The sequence below is a fragment of the Cyprinus carpio genome, chromosome A1, assembly GCF_018340385.1.
Source record: "Cyprinus carpio isolate SPL01 chromosome A1, ASM1834038v1, whole genome shotgun sequence".
NCBI classification, from domain to species: domain Eukaryota; kingdom Metazoa; phylum Chordata; class Actinopteri; order Cypriniformes; family Cyprinidae; genus Cyprinus; species Cyprinus carpio.
In genome coordinates, this window is record NC_056572.1 from 33405015 (window position 1) to 33425880 (window position 20866).

The 20866-nt window shown below is 37.4% G+C and overlaps 2 protein-coding genes and 1 long non-coding RNA gene across 3 annotated transcripts; 2 read left to right on the forward strand and 1 right to left on the reverse strand.

The window, feature by feature from the left end:
• The first annotated feature begins 1425 nt into the window (after nucleotides 1-1425).
• On the forward strand, nucleotides 1426-3990 carry LOC109066718 (relaxin-3-like). The gene is made up of 2 exons (XM_019083746.2): nucleotides 1426-2011; nucleotides 3418-3990. The coding sequence occupies exons 1-2, from the start codon at nucleotides 1840-1842 to the stop codon at nucleotides 3714-3716; spliced, it is 471 nt and encodes a 156-aa protein (XP_018939291.1). The 5' UTR covers nucleotides 1426-1839; the 3' UTR covers nucleotides 3717-3990.
• An 816-nt stretch (nucleotides 3991-4806) lies between these two features.
• LOC109066713 (transportin-2-like) lies at nucleotides 4807-18507 on the forward strand. Its single transcript, XM_042763475.1, has 25 exons — nucleotides 4807-5036; nucleotides 6293-6397; nucleotides 7508-7583; nucleotides 7674-7823; nucleotides 7911-8017; nucleotides 8705-8838; nucleotides 8923-9004; nucleotides 9539-9661; nucleotides 9746-9864; nucleotides 9978-10038; nucleotides 10882-11053; nucleotides 11134-11286; nucleotides 11357-11582; nucleotides 11659-11830; nucleotides 12163-12249; nucleotides 12393-12500; nucleotides 12588-12746; nucleotides 14239-14326; nucleotides 14413-14511; nucleotides 14707-14802; nucleotides 14886-14961; nucleotides 15237-15336; nucleotides 15427-15501; nucleotides 15594-15739; nucleotides 16995-18507. Exons 2-24 carry the CDS (start codon nucleotides 6299-6301, stop codon nucleotides 15699-15701), a joined length of 2670 nt encoding a protein of 889 aa, XP_042619409.1. The 5' UTR covers nucleotides 4807-5036; nucleotides 6293-6298; the 3' UTR covers nucleotides 15702-15739; nucleotides 16995-18507.
• Nucleotides 15088-19591, reverse strand: LOC122146099. The gene is made up of 2 exons (XR_006160786.1): nucleotides 19388-19591; nucleotides 15088-15750 (listed from the first exon to the last, which is right to left on the reverse strand). It is a non-coding gene; the product is annotated as an uncharacterized LOC122146099 (long non-coding RNA).
• Between the last annotated feature and the right edge of the window lie 1275 nt (nucleotides 19592-20866).

Genomic DNA, 20866 nt, shown 5'->3' on the forward strand with positions numbered 1-20866 from the left:
ATACTATAATCACTGAGGTCAGACTTTTAACTGATTAGCCCGTATGCTGACGGCTCGTCCATGGGCTGTTGTCTCTGTGAATGCAGGTGTGTGAATCATATTCTCCAGACTTGCTTATCTCATGACTGTATGATTATGAAGAAACAGGTTTTTGCTGATACTCTCATGAGCCGGTTTCTGAGGTGCTGGGACTCTTAATAACCACACACACATCAGTTCTCGCATCCATATCCTCTTCTTATCTGTTTGAAATGTCATCTGGGCACCTTGAGTCACGAGAGGACAGCTAACCCAGCATGCGCTGCATATTTTTACTGTTCTTTAACTCTTTATTGTCTATTGACGATGTTTCATTGACATTCTATGGTATATGAATATGAAATCAGACAGTAGCATTGTATTACCTCAAATGTGAAATCTGGCTCTAATTACTCAGTATCTGGGTCTTGGTTTATGTTATTTTCATGACCCCACACAGGGTCGATTATTATATTTTAATTATTCCCATGTAACAGATTTGCATGATAGTATACAGTTTTCTGTTCATTACAAAACTGAATCTGTGGTCAAAGTGTACCATATATAATGTTTCATCAACAGTTTATATATACATTATTTTTGCTTAAAGGGATAGTTCACTCAAAAATGAAAATTCTGTCATGAATTACTCACCTTCATGTTGTTCCAAACCTGTAAGATCTTCGTTCATCTTCGGAACACAAATTAAGATATTTTGGATGAAATCCGAGAGCTTTCTGACCCTGCATAGACAGCAATGCAACTGACACGTTCAAGGCCTAGAAAGGTAGTAAGGACATCATCAAAATAGTCCTTGTGACATCAGTGGTTCAACCGTATTGTAATGAAGCTACGAGAATACTTTTTGAGTACTTTTGCATCATCATACATACGATGAACTAAGAGAGATGGGCTCCTGCATCAGCATCTTCACAGGTGTGCGTCATGCTACTCATGTGACTGGCCGCAGAGACTGACACGGAAGAGAATAAATTGTTGAATAAAGCTGTTATTTTTGTTTTCTTTCCACACAAAAATTATTCTCGTAGCTTCATTACAATACGGTTGAACCACTGATGTCACAAGGACTATTTTGATGATGTCCTTACTACCTTTCTGGGCCTTGCACGTGTCAGTTGTGTTGCTGTCTATGCAGGGTCAGAAAGCTATATTTCCTCAAAAATGTCTTAATTTGTGTTCCGAAGATAAATTAAGATTTTACACATTTGGAATGACACAAGGGTGAGTAATTAATGACAGAATTTTCATTTTTTGGTAAACTATCCCATTAAGTATAATAATAATATTAATTATTATTATTCATGTATGTATGTATGCATGTCAAAAAAGGCTAAAAACAGAGGATTGAACAATTTGGCATTAAGGTAAAATATAATAAACTGGGTTTAGAAAAGCATCTATGAATCCTAAAGACCCATAATGTGGGTATTTGCATGCATCTAACTGAAAGTGCAGCACTTTTATTAGTGTGTGCAAGAAAGTTTATTATTTATTCAACATTATGTGATTCAACAGTGTGTATAATGACAAAAAGGTCAGGAGTGATGAGATAAGGTCGCTGTGTTGGCCATAACCTCCACAGAGGTGCACAGGCTCATTATAGAGGCGCTGGGCCGGGCCTTTGTCTTCCTAAAGGTCTCTGCCCTGCTATCACGGTCAATCTGACTGACACGCAACCAGCGCAGGCTCCATGAGCCCCTATAAAAGACACACCTCGGCGATGAGAGGTTAGAGCATCTTTCAAACCAAGAAAGGACCACTGAGAAACGCTTTCAGAGCTTTCACTCTCATCTCATCGTCATGTGTAAAGCTGCAGTTCTCACACTCGGCCTGCTGGCGGCGCTGCTGCGCGGCGCTCAGGCCACAGACGGACACCCGATGTACGGAGTGAAGCTGTGCGGCAGGGAGTTCATCCGGGCGGTCATCTTCACCTGCGGAGGCTCGCGGTGGAGGAGGTCTCTGGATGTTTCAGGTATGAGACAGATGTGAGAGTCAGATATGAACTTAAAAAAAAAAAATCAGGAGTTTTGTTTACTGTATATTTGTTAATTCCAATACAATACACACAGATTTAGGGGAACCAATTTTCCTTCCATAAATGACGGCTTTTATACAACACATTTATAAATAAAATGTATTTAATTGTGCTTCTGCATAGCTTTGAGTTGTTATTATTATTTTGACACAATAATAATTAAGTGACTATTAGGCTACAACAATAAAACATACATTATTTATTTAATAATAATTATTATTGATACATTTAGAGGGCAAATTGAACCACATGTCATTCAATTTTATTATTATTATTATTATTATTATTATTGATAATACGTATACATTTAGAGGACAAATTGAGCCACATGTCATTTAATTTTTTTAAAAATTATTATTATTTTAGATAATACACATACATTTAGAGGGCAATTTGAACAACATGTAATCCACAAACCTATTTTTATGTAAGTTATTTTAACTTTCTTTAAAAAAAGAATAAAACTAAATGATTTTTAGAGTTCAACAATAAAAAAATATGATTTAATAATACCTTATATTATTAAGTAATTAAATCATTATTCATTAAATTGTTATTTTATTTATTTATTTATATACAAATATGTATGCATGTATGTATACTCTATTATTATTATTAAACATTATTAATAATTAAGTTACAGTTACATTTAGACATTTAGCAGGAGGTTTTATCCTGATAATATTAATAATTTTGATAATGGAAGCAATCGAAATCAACAAGAAAGCAATGATATGCAAGCGCTATAACAAGTCTTAGTTAGCTTAACACAGTACACGTAGCAAGGTTTGTTTAAAAAAATATATAATAAATAAAAAGAAAACATAGAATAGACAGTAGAGCAAGCTAGTGTTAGAGGCCTTTTTTTGCTTTTGTTAATTGTATAATAAATAGAAAACAAATAGATAGAATACAAAAAGATTAGAGAAGCTGTTTTTTAAGATTTTTTTTTTAAGAAAACAAGCAGTTAGTAAATGAATAGAGTGCAAGTCTAAATCTTTTTTTTAAGTTAATTTAAGTTATTAATTAAAATGGTTTTATGGTATATATGTGTGTGTGTGTGTGTAAAATGACCTGATATGATGCTGCTGGTTGGCAGGGTGTTGCTATGCTGTTGCTAGGGTGTTTGGGGTGGTTGCTAGATGGTTGTTTACTTTGCCAAAAGTGTCTCACCTCAAGTTTTTGTGATATTCTGGTCTCTGTGGCTCATGTTCGTCATTCAGTGCACATTAACTCTGCATGATGAGTGCTTAAGTTTAATACTAGGGTTTGTTTGCATCACTACCACTAACTCTGAGCAACAATAATAGTGACATATTTTTGTTGTGTTGTTCTTTGATCAGGTGATCTGTCCAGTGATCTGCTCTCTGCTCATGACGACGAGGCCTCTGACAGCTGGATCGCCAACCCTCTCATCCCTGGACTGTCATACAGACCCCGTCCCGACGCAGAGACCCCTGTCTGGGCAGGAGAGGGCCAGGAGAGCCCCGTGTTCAGCCGCCCCGCCCGCTCACTCATCTCAGAGGAAGTGCTGGAGGCCTTGCGCACGTCAGACAGGAAGGGGCGGGACGTGGTCGTTGGGCTGTCCAATGCCTGCTGTAAATGGGGCTGCAGTAAGAGCGAAATCAGTTCATTATGTTAAAGGACTGTGTGATCCCATTTCCCTCCGCCCTTCTGCTTCCACTCCAACCTTCCTATATGTGAAGAATGAAGGTGGAGAGTTTGTTGAAAGTTGTTCCTATGAAATACCGAAAATATCTGTGTATCAAAAATGTATGTAATGCAGATTTAAGCCAAAGCGAAGAGCCTATTTGTCAGTCTATTTAAAAACTGCTCATCTCTGTTCTTGTGATTCTCTTCAGTGGTCAGTGATTTAATAACAGCAAACTGAAATAAAGTTTTGATTGCGATACAGATTGGTGTCATGTGCATTCTAGGATCATTTTAATATAAAGCTTATAGAGTGCACATTTGAATTATAAATGTATATTAGAAAAATATTGTATTCAGCACATTATGCAAATTAATCTGAATAAAATACACAGATGATCTATTACAATTAACAATATGTGCAAAATACAGTAGAACAGACCACAACGGACACTGTATGCCCACAATGCAGTGCTCTCAAAGATATACATATCTTTCTTCCCTTAATTTTTCATTTGAAATAATAAAACTGAATATAAATTCTTAATTTTTTATATATATATTTTTTAATTAAAATTCAAAATAGCAGATTTGTTTGCCCCCAAAATTATAACTGTTCACCGATCACTGAACTCAATGTGACTTATGACCTTTTTTAATAGTAGGGAGCATTCAGTGTTTACAGTGCAGTATGCAGTATGCAGTAAGTAGGCTATAGTTTTGAACGCAACCATGATGATAATACCATGGTATTCTCTGAGTACGATGGAGTACCATGCAAAAACATATGAATATGGTGATCACAAATTAGTAGTATATCAAAGTACCATGTGACACCATGATACCTCGCTGGAGGAGAATGAACCTGAATGACCCGTTATTTACTTTACCTTTGTCTCCACCTACAGGTCACAGGAGGAATTACAGACATCTAAACTTAAGTTATATCCCCCATAAACGCAATATAGATCATAAATAATGTGTGTTAGTCAAGATATTTACCTTTACATTTAATATATTAATATAACACTTGTAAAGTAAGAGTTTCTTTGGGTTTTATGTTAATAAGACATGACGTCTGCGTCACGCTACGGAAGCCGCTCAGATCCACACCGCGCGATTAACGCGTCCGCCATGCATCAGGCGCCGCCGGTGAAAGAAGAATAACAGCAAACCCTTCGATTAAATCCCGAAGAGACCCGCGGCGAGCCATCCGTTACCGCGACCCGACGGCCATCAGCGCTTGTGCAGCGGCAGGGAAAGATACACACACACACACACACAGAGAGAGAGAGAGGTCCACTGACTGAAGGTGAGCGCGTTTGGCGGGTTAGCACAGCGGCTAGCGGCTACCGGCTACATCAGCGTCTGTGTGTATGTTTATACCGCACAGTTACACACACTCATCACACACATGCACAGGGTTTAGTGCGTTTTATTTCATGTGTGATCGGTTAACGCGGCTGATGTGAGCTGGGGAATTGGGTTAAACCGGGATGCGTAAACACACACGGCCTACACACACACACACACACACACACACAGGGGTTTATTGTGTTTTTTTTCTACACACAGAGTACACACACACTCACAAACATACACTGTCGTTCAGAAGTTTGGGATCAGTAAGAATGTTTTTTAAAGACGTCTCTTCTGCTCATCAATACTGCATTTATTGATTCAAAAATACAGAAAAAAATGTAAAATTGTGAAATAATATTGCAATTTAAAATAGCTGTTTTCTAATTTAATATACTTTAAAATATAATTTATTCCTGTGATGCAAAGCTGAATTTTCATCAGCATCATCACCCCAGTCTTCATTGTCACATGATCTTCAGAAATCATTCTCATGATGATTTATTTATTAATGTTAGAAACAGTTTTTGCTGCTTAATATTTTTCTGGAAACTGTGATGTTTTTTTCAGGATTCTCTGATGAATAAAAAGTTTTAAAAAGAACAGCATTTACTTAAAATAGAAATCTTTTGTAACAATATGCACTACCTTTTAAAAGTTATGTATCATACCAAAAAAGTATGCATAGACACATTTGAACTTGAAAAATGAAAAACAAAGCAACTTAATGACAGACTGAAAGATTATTGACTAAACAAAAATGAGTGACACTTTAAAATATTTTAAATCATACTGGAGAACATTTTTCAGGTTTGTTTGCCGTAGACATTCTCGAATTCATCTCATCACTTAAAATAGTATGCAGTAAAACAATTGATATTAAATGAGAGAAATGCAAAACTGAAGCGTCTTCCTGAGTGTATGCAGACCCACTGAAGATAAGCTTGCATTCACACATGGCCCACACGTAAGTCACACATCACAGCCTCCTCACACGTCCTCTCTCTCGTCTGCCTCGATCCCACTAAACCAGATCAGATGAGAACTGAAGCTGCAGGTGCGCACCGTAGATTTAGCCCTGGCTTCAAAAAGTAAACATTTCGAACTGGGGATTTGGTCCGGATGCGTTGTCTGTGGATGATAGTTAAGTGTGTTATTTGCTCACTTCGATTCTTTCTTTCTTTTTGTCCTCTGTGTTTGTGTGTGTAGCTCAGGATGGAGTGGCAGCCGGATGAACAGGGTTTACAGCAGGTGCTGCAGCTGTTGAAGGACTCTCAGTCTCCGGATACGGCCACACAGAGAGCCGTTCAAGAGGTGTGTGCACATCCCTTACATCACTACACTAGCGTTATGATCAGTTATTTGCCTTCAAAGATTATTTATCCAGGTTATCTCCAAATATAAAGTGAATTTGAGCTGTCACGACTGGACGAATGTTGAAATGTGTGTCAGATTTCTAGTGATGGGTTATATGCTCAAAATAAATCTTTTTGATACAAATTATGTTGACTTAATAGTATATGCTGCTGTTTATAAATTTGGGGTCAGTGTTATTTATTTTAAATGAATTTAATACTTTTAAAGTATGAATTTAAACCTTTTATTTGAGTTTATTTCCAATTATTTTGCTTCCACAAAAATATGAAATATGAAAAATATGATAACAATAATAAATGTTTCTTGAGCAGCAAAGCAGCATATTAGAATGATGTCTGAAGGATCATGTGACACTGAAGACTGGAGGAATGATGCTGAAAATTCAGCTTTGATCACAGAAATAAATTACATTTAAATATATATTTAAATAGAAAACCGTTGTTTTAAATTGTAATAATATTTCACAATATTACTGTTTTTTTTGTTGTTGTTTTTTAACTGTACATAAAAAAAAAATCGTACTGACCCCAAACGTTTGATTGGTAGTGTGTAGATGCTCTAAAAATTCAAGCACCATTTTAACCAAACACTCATTGTTGCCATGCAGATTCAAAATGTATAAAGTAATATTTAATAATTTCTTTCATGTGCACCAATATAACGATTTATATTAATAAACTGCAATGTTTATCTTCATATTTGTTCCTAAAACTTTAAAACGTAAATGATGATGATCCAGATGATTTGTTGAATTCATTTATTGATTAAATCACACAGTAAATAATATTTAATGTTTAAATCAGAAAAACTACTCGGTGTACTTGCGGAGTTGTAATAGTCTGTTAAAAGTGTATTACTTTTTTCACTAAATTCATGATGAATGTTTATTAATCAATGGCTGCAAAATCAGTGCAGATATTGATTTCGGTATATCTTCCTATTTTAGTGGTAAAGGATCTTTTTTGTTTACATAACTGGTCTGAGATCAGATGTCTTCTTTCTGTGTTTTTTATTGAATTTATCCTAATGTTTTCACTCTTTCATTAGAAACTGGAGCAGCTGAATCAGTTTCCCGACTTCAACAACTATCTCATCTTCGTCCTCACCAGCCTCAAATCTGAAGGTCTGTAATATCCCATCATGCATCATCTGCCTCAATGTCACACACGCTCTCCTGTCACTCATCTAAAGGCACACCTCTGTGTCTCTGCAGACGAGCCCACACGTTCTCTGAGCGGCCTGATTCTCAAGAACAATGTGAAGGCTCACTACCAGAACTTCCCTCCGGCCGTGGCCGACTTCATCAAGAGAGAGTGTCTCAACAACATCGGAGACCCGTCCCCGCTCATCCGCGCCACCATCGGTCAGTCTGAACCCGGAGATGAGTGGGATAGACTGTAATAGATTAAATAAAATAATAATAATAATTGAATTGAATTTGGGTCCACAGGTATTCTCATCACTACTATCGCATCTAAAGGGGAGCTGCAGACATGGCCTGAGCTGCTGCCTCAGCTCTGCAACCTCCTCAACTCAGAAGATTACAACACCTGCGAGGTAAAACACTCACAACTCTGAGTATGTGCTTTGATTGCATGTTTACACACAGTTAAGTTTCGTGTTTTCAGGACTATAACATGTAGTGAGTAGACATCAGTTAATATCATACAGGTGTGCCAGAACTGATTTTGTTTTTATAAATTCTTTTTAAAAATATGTAACTTGTTTTCACGTGACTAGTTTATAATTAGACTGCAGCATTAAAAAGTAATATGAATTGTTTACTAAGTAATAATGGCAGTACTTTGACAGAATTTCACACTAGGTTATATTGTTTAATTTTGATGTTTGCATGCTATATGTTTAAAAAAAGTACACAGTAAATATTTGAGATTGCTTACAGAACTACTTTTTCGAACTAATTCTAGGTTTTTTTGAACAACCTCACTAAAACTAGTGAAGTAGAAGTCTCTGGACGTCCTGGATCAATATCTTTTAGTTTTTAGATGGCTATAAAATAGTAATTATAAAATTATGACTAGATATACTCAAAATTCCTAAACCAAACTTCATGAAATTATGAATTTAGCACGTGATATATGATACTAAAGAAGCATGAAAACTTTTATGAAGATTGGGTGATAAGTGCCACTTTAACAGTTGTTTGAGTTTGTACAAATATTCCTCATTTATCTATTATAAACCCATAATGCAGTGGGATTACTAAGAGAAGTGTGTGTACAGGGGTCTTTTGGTGCGCTGCAGAAGATCTGTGAGGACTCGTCTGAACTGCTGGACAGTGACGCTCTGAATCGACCCCTCAACATCATGATCCCCAAATTCCTGCAGTTCTTCAAACACTGCAGCCCCAAGATCAGGTGAAGAACCACACATATCTCTCGCTGAATGCTGTCTGTGTTTGATAATGAGTTCCGTCGTATTGATTCTCTCTCTCTGTACAGGTCTCATGCCATAGCGTGTGTGAATCAGTTCATTATTGGCAGGGCTCAGGCTCTCATGGACAACATCGACACATTCATAGAGGTGAGTTGACCTCCAGCGTATAGTTCCACCAAAAAGTTATTCGAAAAGTAATTTCATGCTCTTATTGTAGTTTTAAATTTGCAGCTGATAGGGTGTATGTGTATACAAACAATACCCCCCCAAATATAAAATCTATTTTATTTAATTTTTTTTAAATGCACATAATGTTGCCCTGTATTTTTGTTTTTATATATAATTCAATATTTATTAAAAGAACTCATATATATATATATATATATATATATATATATATATATATATATATATATATATATATATATGCACACATGCACATAAAATAATAAGCATTAGATACAGATTTTGTGTACTTCATTGTGTTTGATGTAGACTCTTCCTCAACTTCTGAATATCAAACAAAGAATAACACTTCTAAAGTTTGTCAAATCAAGATTGTCCTAGAAAGCACGCTTTTTTGGCAGCCTAGCACATCGTAAACGCTACAGTCCAGCTCATGGTGACCCATGAATCCATAGTTATTTGAGTTCATCTGTACTGTGTGTTTTTTGTTTTCAGTCTCTCTTTGCGTTGGCGGGTGATGAAGACTGCGAGGTGAGGAAGAACGTGTGCAGAGCTCTGGTCATGCTGTTGGAGGTCCGAATCGACCGCCTGATTCCACACATGCACAGCATCATACAGGTGATGGAAACACAAACATCTGATGTCTTACTGTCACTTAGAGCTATTGTAGGAGTTTTAAATCTGGTCTGTGTCTCTCTGCAGTACATGCTGCAGCGCACTCAGGACGCGGATGAGAACGTGTCGCTGGAGGCGTGTGAATTCTGGCTGACTCTGGCGGAGCAGCCCATCTGTAAAGAGGCTCTGTCAGGACACCTGGTCCAGTGAGTACTGCAGGCCATCATCACCACACACACATCTGAGCATAACCTGAACACACACAAATGAAGCCTCTGTCTGAGAGAAGGTGATCTAGTATTAATGTGTTTCTCCACAGACTCATCCCCATCCTGGTGAACGGAATGAAGTATTCTGAGATTGACATCATTTTACTGAAGGTGAGTCACCATATATGAGACACGAGTCTGGGATTGAATCTTTTGAATCAAATCATGTTTACTGCATTAGTTAAATTTGTAGTCACAAGCAGACAGATTCATTTGTGTTTTGGTTTTAATCTACGTTTTGCTAACATATTCTTATTTTTTATTTTTATACTTTTATAGTATTTATTAATATTGTTAATTGGCTTTTATTATTATATTTTCAGTTTTTATTTAATTTGTGATTTTGTTGTGCTTTTTTTTTTTATTCTATTTTGCTTTATTTCAGTTGTACTAATTTTAGTAAGTACCCAAGGCAATAATAATTTTGTGCATTTCTCATTTATATTTAGCTTTATTAAAGTTTTAAATTGACTAATTTTAGTGCTTAAAGTTATTTCAGTATGCCAAGGCAATATTGATTTTTTTTTTTAATTACTATTTTTTTTAAAATATATTTTACTATTTGTATTTTCATTTCAGCTTCATTTCAATAACTGAAAATTATTTTTAGTTAATAGTTTTAGTTTTAACTGACACACTGATTCGGATTTGGGCTACAGTGGTGTGTTTTTGATTTACTAGAATCGTTCATATGAGTCAAAACAATCATTTGTTTGTGAATCAGACTACACTGGTTGTGTTGCTTGTTTGTTTTTGCATGCCACCCAAGAAGAAAATTCAATAGAAAGATATTTCTAGATCTACAAAATTTGGATTTTAGGAACGGATTTCTTTGAGAAATTTCAGAAACTTAATTTTGTTACCCAGCCCTACTGATTTATGAGCAGCGAGCGCTGTGTAGGGAGCGTGTGAATGTGAATGCAGCTGTAGTCTCTCTCTCTCTCTGTGTCTCAGGGTGACGTGGAGGAAGACGACAACGTTCCTGACAGCGAGCAGGACATCAAGCCTCGCTTCCACAAGTCGCGTACCGTCACGCTGCAGCACGAGGGAGGAGAGGGGGAGGAAGGAGAGGACATCGATGACGATGAGGATGATGACGACGACACACTGTCTGACTGGAACCTACGTGAGTAAACAGACCGGTCAGAGCATGCTTGCTGTAAACGTGTATATAATAGATGTGTATATTTTTGTGTGTGTTTCCAGGGAAGTGCTCTGCGGCGGCGCTGGACGTGTTGGCTAACGTCTTTCGGGACGACCTGTTGCCGCACCTGCTGCCGCTGCTGAAGGGTTTGCTGTTCCACCCGGACTGGGTCATCAAAGAGTCTGGGATACTGGTTCTGGGAGCCATCGCTGAAGGTGTGTGTCTCACACACAGAATGAATTCACTAATTACTGGGTGTTAACCAATCCTGTCTCTTTCTGTCAGGCTGCATGCAGGGTATGGTGCAGTACCTGCCCGAGCTCATCCCGCACCTGATCCAGTGTCTGTGTGATAAGAAGGCTCTGGTTCGCTCCATCGCCTGCTGGACGCTCAGCCGCTACGCACACTGGGTGGTGAGCCAGCCGCCGGACGCCCACCTCAAACCGCTCATGACAGAACTGCTCAAACGCATCCTAGACGGCAACAAGAGAGTGCAGGAGGCCGCATGCAGGTGTGTGTGTATGTATGAAATTCACACCTTCAATTTTTATTGATGAAGTATTTAAGTAACGCTGTAATGTTCTCAGTGCGTTTGCGACTCTGGAGGAGGAGGCGTGTACGGAGCTGGTTCCGTACCTCAGTTTCATTTTGGACACTCTGGTGTTTGCGTTCGGGAAATATCAACACAAGAACCTGCTCATCCTCTACGATGCCATCGGCACCCTGGCAGACTCCGTCGGACATCATCTGAACCAACCGGTAATTAGAGTTTCTGCCGCTCAGTGAAGTTATTTATTTACTAAAATGTGCCTTTTTGCAAACTGTCACTTGAAACCAATTTTCAGTTTTCATACACTACCAAAATTATTATTATTTTTTTATGTTTTTGAGAGAAGCCTCTTATGCTCATGGAAACTGCTGATGAAAAACACTTTAAGAAAACAGTCATGTTGTGAAATGTTACACTTAAAAATGACTGTTTCCTATGCAAGTATATTTTAAAGAGTAGTTTATTTCTGTGGTGGAAGCTGAATTTTCAGCATCATTACTCCAGTCTTCAGTGTCACATCTTATGTTGTGTGTGTGAACAGGAATACATCCAGAAACTGATGCCGCCTCTGATCCAGAAGTGGAATGAACTGAAAGACGAGGATAAAGACCTGTTTCCTCTACTGGAGGTGAGACACTCAAAACAAAGTGAAGAAAGACTACATATGAATGCACTTTACTGTCATGAATAACTGTAAGTTATTGTCATAACATTTGTAGTTGAAAGTGAAAATGTACAATAAATCCATCCATTCTGTGTTTGTTTGTGTAGTGTTTGTCGTCTGTGGCTACGGCGTTACAGAGCGGTTTCCTGCCGTACTGTGAGCCCGTCTATCAGCGCTGTGTTACTCTGGTGCAGAAAACACTCGCTCAGGCCATGGTGAGAACACACACATGCTCATACTCATCTACATGTACATCACTGGACCACAGTCATTAACCCACGTGTGTGTGTGTGTGTGTGTAGATGTACAGCCAGCAGCCGGATCAGTATGAGGCTCCAGATAAGGACTTCATGATAGTCGCTCTGGATCTGCTCAGCGGTCTGGCCGAAGGTCTCGGGGGTCATGTGGACCAACTGGTTGCCCGTAGCAACATTATGACCCTTCTGTTCCAGTGTATGCAGGTAAAAGAGTAAAAATGTGTTGTTACAGTATGTAAAATTAATATTTTATCTAAAAATATGTTTAGAATTGAATTTAATATAGTTGGTGTTATGTTAATATTATTTTAATAGTTATTATATATATATATATATATATATATATAGATATTATATATATATATATATATATATATATATATATATATATATATATATATATATATATAATAAACAATTATTTATTTACTATTTATAAAATGTTTTAATATTAAATAGTTATTTTTATATTTAATTAGTATTTTGTTTACTGTACATTTGTTAGTTTCATATTATTGGTGTAATTATGTTAATATTTTATATTTTTATTATTTGAATTAACGTATCATTTACTATTATATAGAATACATTTATAAACTATATTTATAAATAATATTTAGTATTTTAACATTTATTTTATTTAATTATTTACTATATTACACACTTGTTTTTATTGTCGGTGTTATGTAAATATTGTTTTATTTCATTTTAGTGAACTATAGTTATTAAACTTTATTATTAATATTGAATTGTTTACTATATCATAAATTTATTTTAACATTTAAAGGGATAGTTCACCCAAAAATGAAAATTAGCCCATGATTTACTCACTCTCAAGCCATCCGAGGTGTATATAGCCCCTTTCACACTGCGTTTCCGGCAAATACACGGGTAATGTGTCCCGGCATTTGTACCCGGGTCGCTAGATTTTGCTCTTTTACACTGCCAGTGATTACCCGGAATATGTGCGTGCATTCACACACAACCCGTAAAGGTCCCGTGAAGACACGTGATATCAGGGTGTGACGTGTCATGTACGAGTCGAAAACACTAGGCACGTTAACTTTCACTTAAGCTGGTGAACGATCTCAGCTTCAGCGCGGAAAGTAAGGAACTAACTAACCTCTGCTTCGTTACAGTTTGCGCATATTTTTTCGTCGCGAACGTTGATTTGCCTTCAAAACACGCTAAAAGAGTCGCGCGATAACGTGCGTCATCACTACGACACGGCATTAGATCTGGCTTTTGTTCACACAGCGCTCATTCCGGGACTGAACCCGGCAATGTTACTAGGTCCCCGACCCGGTTTCATCCCGGAATCAAATCCCGGGACGTGTTTGCTTTCACACAGAAGTCGACCCGGCAATGTTCCGGCATTTTTCCGGGTCCGACGTGCAGTGTGAAAGGGGCTTATGTCTGTCTTCTTACAGACGAATGCAATCAGAGTTATACTGAAAAACGTCCTGGTTCTTCCAAGCTTTATAATGGCACTAAACTACCCCTTTTATTATTTATTTTTTTTTTATTTAAAAAATTTACAATATAATACTAATATTTGTTTTCTTTTCTTTGTTATTTTAATATTTAATTAAATATTTTAAGTATATAATTTTATTATCTGTTGCTGCATTATAAGACATTTAGGCTGATTCATTGATATGAATGCAAATTTAAAGAGATACTCTCTTATATGCAGGACACTATGCCTGAGGTGAGGCAGAGCTCGTTTGCTTTGCTGGGTGATCTGACCAAGGCCTGTTTTCCACACGTCAAACCCTGCATCGGTAAGACGATGTGTGCGTTTGACCTGCTTATACACCCTTAACTTATTCATATGTATTCATCTCTGTAACGCTGTATGTGTATTCAGCTGAGTTCATGCCGATCCTGGGGACGAATCTGAACCCTGAGTTCATCTCCGTCTGTAACAACGCAACCTGGGCCATCGGAGAGATCTGCATGCAGATGGGTGAGGATCATCACACTGATTCTGTGTGGGTTACATCATGACACGGATTAGGATTTAGAATGACATCATCGATTTAGAACCATAGAATGTGATAATTGTTTGTTCGACATCATTGGAGGGAGTTGAATTATCTATCATCAGTAAGGTGATCATTATTGGTCAGCTGACGTCACTGATCCGACTGTGTTGTTGTAGGTGTGGAGATGCAGCCGTATGTGGCTCTGGTTCTTCCTCATTTGGTGGAGATTATTAACAGACCAAACACTCCCAAAACCCTGCTGGAGAACACGGGTACAACCTCTGACCGCACATGATAACTTACATTTCACACTGATAAGTAATCAAACCTTAACTCCTCCCACCTCTCTTTACAGCCATCACGATTGGTCGCCTGGGGTACGTCTGTCCACAGGAAGTGGCTCCCATGTTGCAACAGTTCATCAGACCCTGGTGAGTCAGCATGTCCAGAGATTTCAAATCAGCATATGAGAATGATTTCTGAAGGATCATGTGACACTGAAGACTGGAGTAATGATGCTGAAAATTCACAGAAATGAATTACATTTTTAAATATATATTTAAATCAGTTCATAGTATATAGGAGACTTATACACCAAACTTTTGCCAGCAAGTTAGTTTGATTTAAGAATTGCATTATTTCCATTTTCAGCTAATGCTTTTCTTAAGACAGGCTTAATTAATGTTAAAGTTTTTATTTTTTGCAGGTGCACATCATTACGAAACATCAGAGATAATGAGGAAAAGGACTCGGCCTTCAGAGGCATCTGTGTGATGATTGGTGTGAATCCTGGCGGAGTGGTCCAGGTCAGTTCTGTTATTCTGACTCCGTTGTGACTGACCATGATGTTACTCTCTCCTCCATCACTCATTTCCTTTCACCCGTCTCTCCCTCAGGACTTCATCTTCTTCTGTGATGCCGTGGCCTCCTGGGTCAGCCCTAAAGATGACCTGAGGGACATGTTCTACAAGGTTAGACGCACATGGAGTTGTTACATCACGTTGTCCCTTTATAGTGGTAAAATGTTGCTCATGTTGTTGAATGAGGCTGTGTGTCTGTGTAGATCCTACATGGTTTTAAGGACCAGGTCGGAGAGGAGAACTGGCAGCAGTTCTCGGAGCAGTTCCCGCCCATCTTGAAGGAACGCCTCTCTGCATGCTATGGCGTGTAACCTCACCCCTCTGCTTCACACACAGCACATGCTGTCAGGTTAGTGATGGCTGCAACAAACAAACAAACACAGTGCTGGTAGGTGTTTCTACTCAACTGCAGTGTATGCCAGATAATCTGTGCTCAGCTGCCTGCACTTCCTTTGATAGTCATACATTACTGTTTATTTGCATTAAAATCTGATCAAGTCTGCCATAGAGATTTTTTTTTTTTTTTTTAATGTCATTTAGTCAAAAGCCAAAAATGTCAAAAGTCATTTTTTAATGTTTTACGTCTGCTTTTTGACAATTATTTTCTGGCTACAAAAATAAAAATGTACTATAAATAGTATCATAAAACAATATTCATTTATATAATATTCATTAATGTAAAATTTATATTTACTATAAATATTTTAAAAATACTAACACTATGCATGCCGTTATATTTTTGCATCTAACTGGTTTTTAAATCTAGATCCATATTTGATTTGGGCTTAGTCTAAGTGTTACTCTTAATGCTGTGTATTTTCTAATGAATAATGTTAGCATAACGTTTAATGTAATTTCAACATACAATTGTTTTACAAACCAAATTGATGGTTATTGTTAAGATGTGCTGTTAAAGAACCGATAACAGTTTAAGTATAGAAGATTTTGTCAGATAATATCAGCATCTAAAATTGAAATGATAAAACAACAGATTCAATATTAAAAGTTGGAAAATTTATTAAATTACTGATCAAACACATTTCTGATATGTTGCATTATTGACAGCTGCTGATTATATAGCCGTTATTTTCCCACAGTCACTTGAGTGATATCAAAGAACTTATAAAAGATGAATTATGAAAGTATTTTTGCTAAAAATAAAATTATCGGTTAAACCGATAATATTAAATAAATGTAAATATCGGTAAAAAAAAAAACAAGTTATTGGTCAAACAGATTACTGGTCTGTCGCATTATTGATGATTGCTGCTTATGTTGCCTTTTTTTGCACAAAGTCAATCATGGGATATTAAAGAGCTTCTAAAGGATTAGGTCAGAAGGTTAAAAAGAAGAATTGTCAAATCGATAACAGATTAAATGTGAATATCGGTAAAAAAAAAAAAATTGTTGGTCAAACAGATGACTGGTCTGTCGCCTCGTTGGGTGCTGCTTATGTGGCCTTGATTTTCCCAGTCACTTAGGGGATATTGAAGAATGTATAAAAGATTAGGTATATGTGTAATTATCGGTGGAAAGAAAGAAACAAATGTGAAAATTGTCGAATCTAATTTGCTCTTATTTTTCTCTCTCTCCTTTTCTTTCAGTTGAACCTTTAGGAGGGGGGAACTCATCCATCTGTGTATTGCACTGCCCTGATCGTGGGGGAGAGGGACGCGATTGGCCGCTCCGCCTGACGGACAGATCCCACGCCCTTTGTGTGTCCATGAGGGTGGGTGGGTGGGTGGGTGGGAGGGGGAAGGGGACTCCTCTAGTTTACTGCAGAATGCACCCAATCACGGGGAATAAACCTTAAAACGTAGGGAAGACGAGAGATAGCGTAACCGAGGGAGAGTGAAAAACAAACTTAAGAGAGCGGGAGGGAGGTCGTAGGTTAAACGGGAGGGAGGTATAGACAGTTATCTGGGAATAATCGCTAAAAAGATTAAGATTAGGGAGGGAAGCTAGACATCAACTGTTATACAACTTTTTTTAATCTCAAATTAATCCCAGGCATAAGAATCAAACGCATTCACACTCAGACTGACCATAGAGACACTTGCACATAAAGTTGCAATAACTACGAGCGGCCTGCGGCACAAGCGCTGCCGTAGCAATAGCATAATCAAACTTTAACACTGAGACTCTCTAGGAAAGACTAGCGTCGTTTTTTTCTCTTTTTTTAATAATTAGTACTGATGAAACGACAACAATCTCAGCTTAAAAAAAATGTGGTTAGCGCGCTATCGCGAATTTGTGTTTTTGATCGTTAGTAAGGGAGCATCTATGAATTCACAGTTTTCATCATCATCCTCATCATCGGCTTTGTCGTCGTTCTGTCCGATTGTCGTCTCGATTCTCTGCTTGCGTCTCTTATGCCGTATCGTTTATTTTCCGACGTTTCTTCTCACTTCTTTGCGTAGTTGGCTTGTAGTTTTTCCTGGGCTTGGTCAGTGTTCGCTGTTGAAACTCATCGTAGTTTACAGATTTCAATCACACCGTAGTTTATTCTTGTCGTGATTTCGAGAGATTCGGTCTCGTTGCGAAGGAGCTGGAAAGGAAACTCCACAGTATAACGATCATGACTTGCGTTATGTATGTGTTCGGTTGTGTGTGTGTGATTTGTGTAACGGTAGCTGTGTTGGGAGCTTTTAAGTGTGTTTTGTTAGTGTCATTGCCATGTGTTTTTTTTTTTCCTAATTCGCATTTCGTATGTGTATTTTGCGTTAATAGGTTGTTAATTGTTTTAAGGTACCTTACACTTGACTCCCTATGGACCCCTATTGACCTGTAAACTGTGACCAACGATGTGTGCGCGCGCTTGTGAGTGTGTGTATGAATGTATTTGTACCGATAAATATTAATGCCATATTGATATTTAGTGATTTAATCAGCTTATCCAACAAACTATATCAAATATAGTTTTACAACAAGGTTAATTTTTGAGTTTTGCTGCTATTGCTAATTTTGGTTACTTAAATAGAACCACATTTACATTCTATCGAAGCAAAATGCGTAATTTAAATTTGGATTATGGCTTGTCATGCAGTTTTTGTTTTGCTATTTTTATTTTTTGTAAGGACGTTGCTGGTAAATTTACTGATAAAACTGTTGGATTCATCATGCGTCTTGTTTTTTCTTGTCAATATTTGTTGGTTGGCCGATTTTAAATAAGAGCGATCTGAAAGCAAAGACAGGAAGTGACGGTTGGAAGGATGGCGAGGCGGAGAACGTTTGCAACGCCGCGTGGAAATCTGCACTGAGACTCTGAAAGAAAAACAATCACACCTTTCTCTCTTTATCTTGCCAGGAAAAATAAAATGATTTTTTACAAAGCTGAACAAGTTTTTTTTTTTTTTTTTGCGTTTTCTTGATTTTTTTATTTTTATTTTATTATAAAAGTAGAGTTTTTCCAATGCAAATTTAAAAACTACAACTAAAATGTCAGTGTTGTGCCTTTTAATGTTAGTTGTACATGCTAGTGTACACCTAAACACTGACTAAAGTTTAGCACTTCTCTTTCTAAAGAACTAAATTAAATCATCAGTTTCTGTAAAATGCACTCTATAATGAGAATGTCCCACTCCTTGAATAAATTGCTTTTTGATGGTTCATTTTTGGGATGTTGATCATCAGTTACAGGAAAACCATAAGCAACACCCATCAGAACAGGCTTGAAGGTCTGTGCCAAGAAATTCTGGATTAGAGTTCAGGATTTAAAAAATCCCCACGCTGTAATGAATCCCAGCAAACTCTAGTGTTTCAGAAGACATGCATCTAAACAGGTCCAGGTTGTCATTTGTTTTTCTGATAAATATATTGTTTATATCAGCAGCTTCACATATAAAATGCAGATTACAGCATTAAGTTCCTGTGGATTTGAGGATGTACTTTAATGTCTCTGTCCAGATCTCGACATGACATGATCTTGACAGGACATCAGTCACTCACTTATGCAAACAAGCTGTAATAATGACGATCATTTTCAGCAAAGACTCACCTTTCAAAATATAATCCAGAATTGAAGCGATTTGAGTCTGTAAAGGTGCTGTTCACTACTCATCACACATACTGATCACAGACCGTCTGCGTTTTAATAGTCAATGAGATGATGAACCAGTTTGTGTGTGTGTGTGTGTGTGTGTGTATGTGTGTAACAGCTGCAACTTTCTCACTGCATAACCTCAGATGCTACAAACCCACACACAGGAAACACACAAGCAACGACAGGAAGTTTGGGTTCAACGCATCTATTATATTTGCTGTGCAATCACGCATGACTAACACGATATTCAACAGTATCAGGAACTACTGAACTCTCAGTTACACGGTTTTGTGTAAAACCTGTGTTTAGTTGTTTTCACACTGAAATCATGTTTCATCAGGTTTACATGTAAATTTGTATTGCAAGCTGAGGTTAAAAACAAACTGAAGCACAACAGTTTGAACTTTAACCCAGTGTTTGTTTTGCTGGAGAGCGTGGTTTGCTATGAGAGCTGAAAGCAAGTGTGTGTGTGTGTGTGTGTGTGTGTGTGTGTGTGTGTGTGTGTGTGTGTGTACGTACAATGAGAGAAGGTGAGATGTTAAAGTGTGTGTGGTGTGAATGTAGGCGTTATTAAAGTGAAACCCTGGAGGGCTGGAACTAAACCAAACAAAAAAGAGGAAGAAACTCAGATGAGAAGAGAAACATCAGAGCCATTAGGAACAGTGGTGTGTGTGTGTGTGTCATACACAAAACTCTTGGATAAACCTTTTGAAAGAAATAGTCCACCTACCTTATGTTCTCCTAATGTACCTTATATTTAATGTAGTTAATTGGCTGAGTTGACCATGAACATTCCCGAAGACATTCCTTTGAAATATTTGTCATATGCTTTTTTTTTTTTTTTTTTTTTTTTGTTTTTTTTTTTTGTTTTTTTTTTTTGATTGTCATTAAATATGGATCAAACATTTAATAACAAAATTAAATGATGTTAACTCCAGTAGTCATCCCTCACACGACCGAGTCGCGAATCGGTTCACCTGAATTACGATTCATTCGCTAATCGGACATCACTGACGGGATTCATCTCGTTGTATTTGCAGTATATTATGGGCAGTGTTGGTCTTAACTTGAGTTAATAACTATGAATTAAATACTGATTAGGTTGACCAGTACAGTGCTGGCTGACAACAGGTGAGGAGAGTTTTCTGAACTGGGATCCGCTCAATCCGACTTTAATGATAGGAAGCTGAACTCACGCTTGCTGCAATGCTGTAAAAATCCTTTACAAGGATAGTGGAAGAAAACAGGAGGATTAAGAGATCATAGAAGATGAGAAAACACGATGGGAAAGAATCCAAAGATACTCACTTTACTGAGATGAGCAGAGGAAGTGGTTTTCATTTATTTAAACCACAATGAACCCATGACTATTTAGAAACGTCCATCTCGTTGCATACATAACAGATGAAAGATACCTCCTAAATGTTCTGCTGG